Source organism: Asparagus officinalis, chromosome 7, assembly GCF_001876935.1.
Source record: "Asparagus officinalis chromosome 7, Aspof.V1, whole genome shotgun sequence".
Classification (NCBI taxonomy): domain Eukaryota; kingdom Viridiplantae; phylum Streptophyta; class Magnoliopsida; order Asparagales; family Asparagaceae; genus Asparagus; species Asparagus officinalis.
In genome coordinates, this window is record NC_033800.1 from 78,930,027 (window position 1) to 78,935,049 (window position 5,023).

The following is a 5,023-nucleotide window of genomic DNA, read 5'->3' on the forward strand; positions in this document are numbered from 1 at the left end:
CTTGGCCTGCGCTGGACCGGTTTTGCCGCGGCGCAATAGCTCGCCAGGAGGGCGAGAGTAGCACAAACGGTGGTCGAGACAAATCCAACATCAAGTGCTTTAATTGCGGAGTATACGGGCACTTTCAGTCGGAGTGTCACAAGCAACACCGCAATCACGATCAGGAGGCTCATCTCAACCGAGTCTATGACGAGGAGCCAGCCTTGATGATGACTATGTTAGACGAATCATCCACTGTCATCTTGCTTAATGAGGAGAAGGTGGTGTCGAACTTACTCACAGCCGGGGAGACACAAGTTGACAACGACGTTTGGTACCTAGACAATGGAGCTAGCAATCACATGACCGGCCACCGAGGCAATTTCAAGGAGCTCAACGAGAACATCACCAGAACTGTCAAGTTTGGTGATGGATCCACGGTAGAGATCAAGGGGAAAGGCTCTATCCTCTTCTAATGCAACAACGGCGATCAAAGGATACTACCTGAGGTATATTATATTCCGAGCTTAAAATCCAATATCATTAGCCTTGGTCAGATGACTGAAGATGGAAGTAAAGTTGTTCTTGCTGATAAGTTCTTGAGGGTGTTTGATAGGAACGATGCTCTCTTGATGAGGGTGACACGTTCAACTAACCGACTGTACAGGATAGAGTTGAAGACATGCAGGCCAACGTGTTTGATAGCGAACATTGATGATCCAGCTTGGTTGTGGCATGCTCGCCTTGGGCATGTCAATTTATTTGCCCTCAAGATGATGACCGATAAGAGGATGGCTTCTGGGTTGCCGAAGATTGTGCACTCGAACCAAATATGCGAGGGATGCCTTGTCGCCAAGCAAACAAGACTTCCATTCTCTTCGTAAGCAAATTTTAGAGCTCAGAAGCCGCTAGAATTATTACATGCCAATCTATGTGGCCCAATCACCCCATCTACACTTGCTGTTAACAAATATTTTCTCCTTGTTGTTGATGATTTCAGCCGATGGATGCGGGTGTACATGTTGAAGGCCAAGAGTCAGGCCTATGAAGCTGTCAAGAAGTTCAAGACTGAGGTGGAGAATGCATGTGGCCACAAGGTGAAGACCCTGAGAACAGACCGTGGTGGCGAGTTCTTGTCAAAGAGTTCACCCAGTTATGTGAAGACTACGGCATCAAGCGTCATCTCAGTGCACCGTACACCCCACAGCAAAACGGTGTAGTGGAGAGACACAATCGCACGGTGATGGCCACAGCAAGGAGCTTACTCAAGAGTACTTGCTCAACCGACTACCAACCAAAGCGTTGCGCGATCTCACACCTTACGAAGCTTGGTTTGGTAAGAAACCTCGTCTAGAACACTTGAGAATATTTGGATGTGTGGTACATGTGAAGGTTGCAGGAACTTATCATAAGAAACTTGACGACCGGAGCACGTCAATAGTGTATATTGGCGTAGAAGAAGGGAGCAAAGCGCATCGCCTCTATGATCCTCAACACAACAAAGTTCATGTAAGTAGGGATGTTGTGTTCGAGGAAGAAAAAGAATGGGAGTGGAGTGTAGACGGAGATGAAAGACCACCCAACTGGGTGGAGTTCACGGCGGAAGGGGAATCAGCAGTTGGCTGATCCAGCTCATCGACAGCCCTTGACAAATGCTTGAAGGGCATCGAGTTTGTAAGGTTCTCTTAAGAGCTGGCGGTATACACTAGGAGCAACGGAGGGGATGTACTCATTGTTGGTGTGTACGTGGACGACTTGATCATCACGGGCTCAAGTGCGGATGAGATCAGTTTTTTCAAGCTGCAGATGATGAATGAGTTCGAGATGATCGACCTTGGGCTACTTTCCTACTATCTTGGTATAGAGGTGGACCAGAGAGGTGATTACATTTCGCTAAGGTAGGCGGCCTATGCGAAGAAGATCTTGGTTCAGTTCGGAATGATGGATTGCAACCCGACCTAGTATCCCATGGAGGCAAAGCTAAAGTTTGGAAAGGACCCTGAAGGAACACCGGTAGACATGACACAATATAGAAGTGTCATTGGATGCTTAAGGTATCTAACTCACACCCGACCCGATATCTCTTATGCCGTGGGGATTGTGAGTAGGTACATGGAGAAGCCTACAGTTGTGCATCGTCAGGCGGTCAAGCACATTCTGAGATACGTAAAGGGCACCGTGTCCTATGGATTAGTGTATAGACAGAGTCAATGCAATGAAGAATTGGTGGGATTCACTGACAGTGATCTTGCGGGAGATGTTGATGACAGACACAGCAAAGGCGGCATGACATTCAATCTAGGTGACAGTCTGGTCACTTGGACATCACAGAAGCAGAAGATGGTGGCATTATCCTCTTGCGAGGCTAAGTTCATGGCGGCAACAGCTATAGCAAGCTAAGGTCTGTGGCTGAGGAGCTTAGTCAGCGAAGTGACCAACAGTGAGCCCAAGCCGGTTACTCTCTTCGTTGACAACAAGTCCGCAGTTGCCTTGATGAAGAATCCAGTATTCCATGGGAGAAACAAGCACATCGACACACGTTTCCATTTCATTCGTGAGTGTGTTGAACGAGGGCAGATTAAAGTGGAGTTCGTGAGCACGAGCGAACAGCGGGCGGACATTCTCACAAAGGCACTAGCAAGGGTGAAGTTCATCTAAATGCGGGAGCTGCTAGGAGTAAGTAACTTAGACTCTCATCCAGATTAAGGGGGAGAATGTGATGGTTAATCTGTCCTACCCATTAAGGGGAGTGTCCCTAGTTTGTAGGAGTCCATGTTAGTGGAAGAAGTTAGTGGAAGAAGTTAGAAGTTAGTGGATAATGTTAGTGGAAGAAGTTATAGTGGATAATGTTAGTGGAAGAAGTTAGAAGTTAGTGGATAATATTAGTGGAAGAAGTTAGAAGTTAGTTAGTGGTATGATCTTATATATATGTAAGCAATCATGTAACTTTTATGCATAAAGAAGAAAAACTCCCTGCTCAAAAAATTCTGCTCTCTCCCTCTCTCTCTCTCTCTCTCTTGTTTTTCGTGACAAATCTCGGTAGGTACTTAGGCCGATCCAAATTCAAAGCCATCACAAGAAGTGTTTGTGTGTGCATGCATGCGCAAGCGCGCATGCAGGGGCAGGTGGCTAGCAGAGAAAAAGAGAATAGAATTCACATAATAGGTAATAAAAGAATTTCGATCAGTTTTGGTTCTTATCTAGGGAAAAACCTATGGGATATTTCAGTTAAGTTTAAGAAGATAATTTGCTTCCTCCAATGTCAAGAATGAGAAGTAAATCAATATGAAGTTTGAAAGATCTTAAAAATAGAAAGGGAAAAAAGAATGAAAAAAAAACAAAATCAAATTGGGAAAATATAAATATGGACAGTTGAATAACCATCTTTTCACAATTAAGTTTCTAGAACATTGACAGCATACTAGGTATTCCCTTGTCACATTCCCTTCTGGGAATGAGGTGGTGGCTAACACACATCTTAGAGTAGAAGCTTATTACCAATGCCAAACCAGTAAAATTAATTAATCATGCACCAGATGAGTTCAACGAAGACAAATATCTAGGGATAGCAAATAAAAGTGAGGGTAGAGAGAAGCACATGTTTTTGGTTATTTTGCATCCTGTTGTTCAAACTAGTGGCAGGACATGTTTTTGGCCATTTTACACCAGACAGAAAAACCAGAAGTTGCCCAAAGACCACACACTAAGGAGTCTAGTTTCCTGGAGAGTGAGCCTTAAAGTCTAATGACAAAAAGATCATGTTAAAAGTTTTAACATGTGTAATTTTCTATTTAGTATTTTTGGGAGAAAAAGTGTAAGTTAACATCTTGGGCATCCAAACTATGCAATATAAGTACCAATTTAGTTTTCTTAACAGAAAAAGTGTAGCTTAAAATCTTGGGCATCCAAACTTTGAAATATAACTATCAATTAGATTAGTCAGTCAAACCATCATCTACATAACAAGAGAATTCACAATATCACTTGTTTAAGTATCACTAGTTTTAGTGACAGTGCAAACTAATTATAACTTATAGTGTTGAACTTTGAACCTTGAAGCACTCCTAGCTAGCAACCTTCCTCTTCCGACCCTTCATCCCTTTAAGAGCATCTTCTTATTTCGAACTACCTTCTTCTTCTTCAACTTTTGTTTACTGCAATGTCGTGGCATAATAGCAGACAGTTATAAAAGAGAAACAAAAGTAGAAGAAGGATTATAAAATGCTTACTGTAGCGATGTCATCCATTCTCTCAAGAAAAATTTCAAAGTAGAGCTGGCTTTGTGTGAGCAGCTCGTCCAACTTGTCCAACATGAAGTCACATTCCAACTTGACATCAAGTTTTTAGTCCTCTCGAGCTACGACTAACTTTTATTCCTCTTCAGTCATGGTCTCTGCAATGAAGGAGGCACCAATCTTCTATCTCAGGAGGAAGGTTTCAGTGAGTTCTTGATATAAAAAGAAACTAGAAACTATTAAACATGAAAATTTCAAGAAAGGAAGAAAATCCAAACTCTAATTTGGGGGAAATAGAAGGGAGCGCATAATTGATGAACCCTTATATAGTTAAAAAATACTACTTCCAACAGAAATCTACAGCATTTTCTTCTAAAGTAGCGATCTTTCCAGGTTTAGAAGCATTTGAAAAGAAAATGAAAACAATAAAGGAAAAGTTTCAAAAAATATTAGGAAAAGAGAATAACTTTCTCGTTTCGAGTCTACCCTAAAAATTGCAAAATATGAAAACATTTTGAACGAAATCAAAACCCTAGATTTTCACAAATTGGGAATTACAAACGAAAACAATAAAAATTAAACGAAAAGTTCCCCAGAAAGGAGGAAAATTCAGCAAGGAATCCATGTATATACCATATATTCCGAATGATTAGGTGTTAAGTGTTAATACTCACATTCCAGCATGAAGTGTAAATGCGAAAATGTGGTGATATAGATAAGATTAATACCGACGATACCATAACTAGCAATATACCTACTCAAACATGTGTTGGTAGTCGCGACGCATATCCTCCTCGCTCTCCCAGGAA

The 5,023-nt window shown here is 42.0% G+C and overlaps 1 protein-coding gene across 1 annotated transcript; it reads left to right on the top strand.

Annotated features, from left to right (window-relative positions):
- Positions 1,948 to 2,379, top strand: LOC109847405 (uncharacterized mitochondrial protein AtMg00810-like). The gene has a single exon (XM_020416636.1). The coding sequence runs from the start codon at positions 1,948 to 1,950 to the stop codon at positions 2,377 to 2,379; it is 432 nt and encodes a 143-aa protein (XP_020272225.1).

Coding starts and splice junctions, on each gene's coding strand:
- LOC109847405 (XM_020416636.1), top strand. CDS start 1,948: ATGGAGGCAAAGCTAAAGTTTGGAAAGGACCCTGAAGGAACACCGGTA.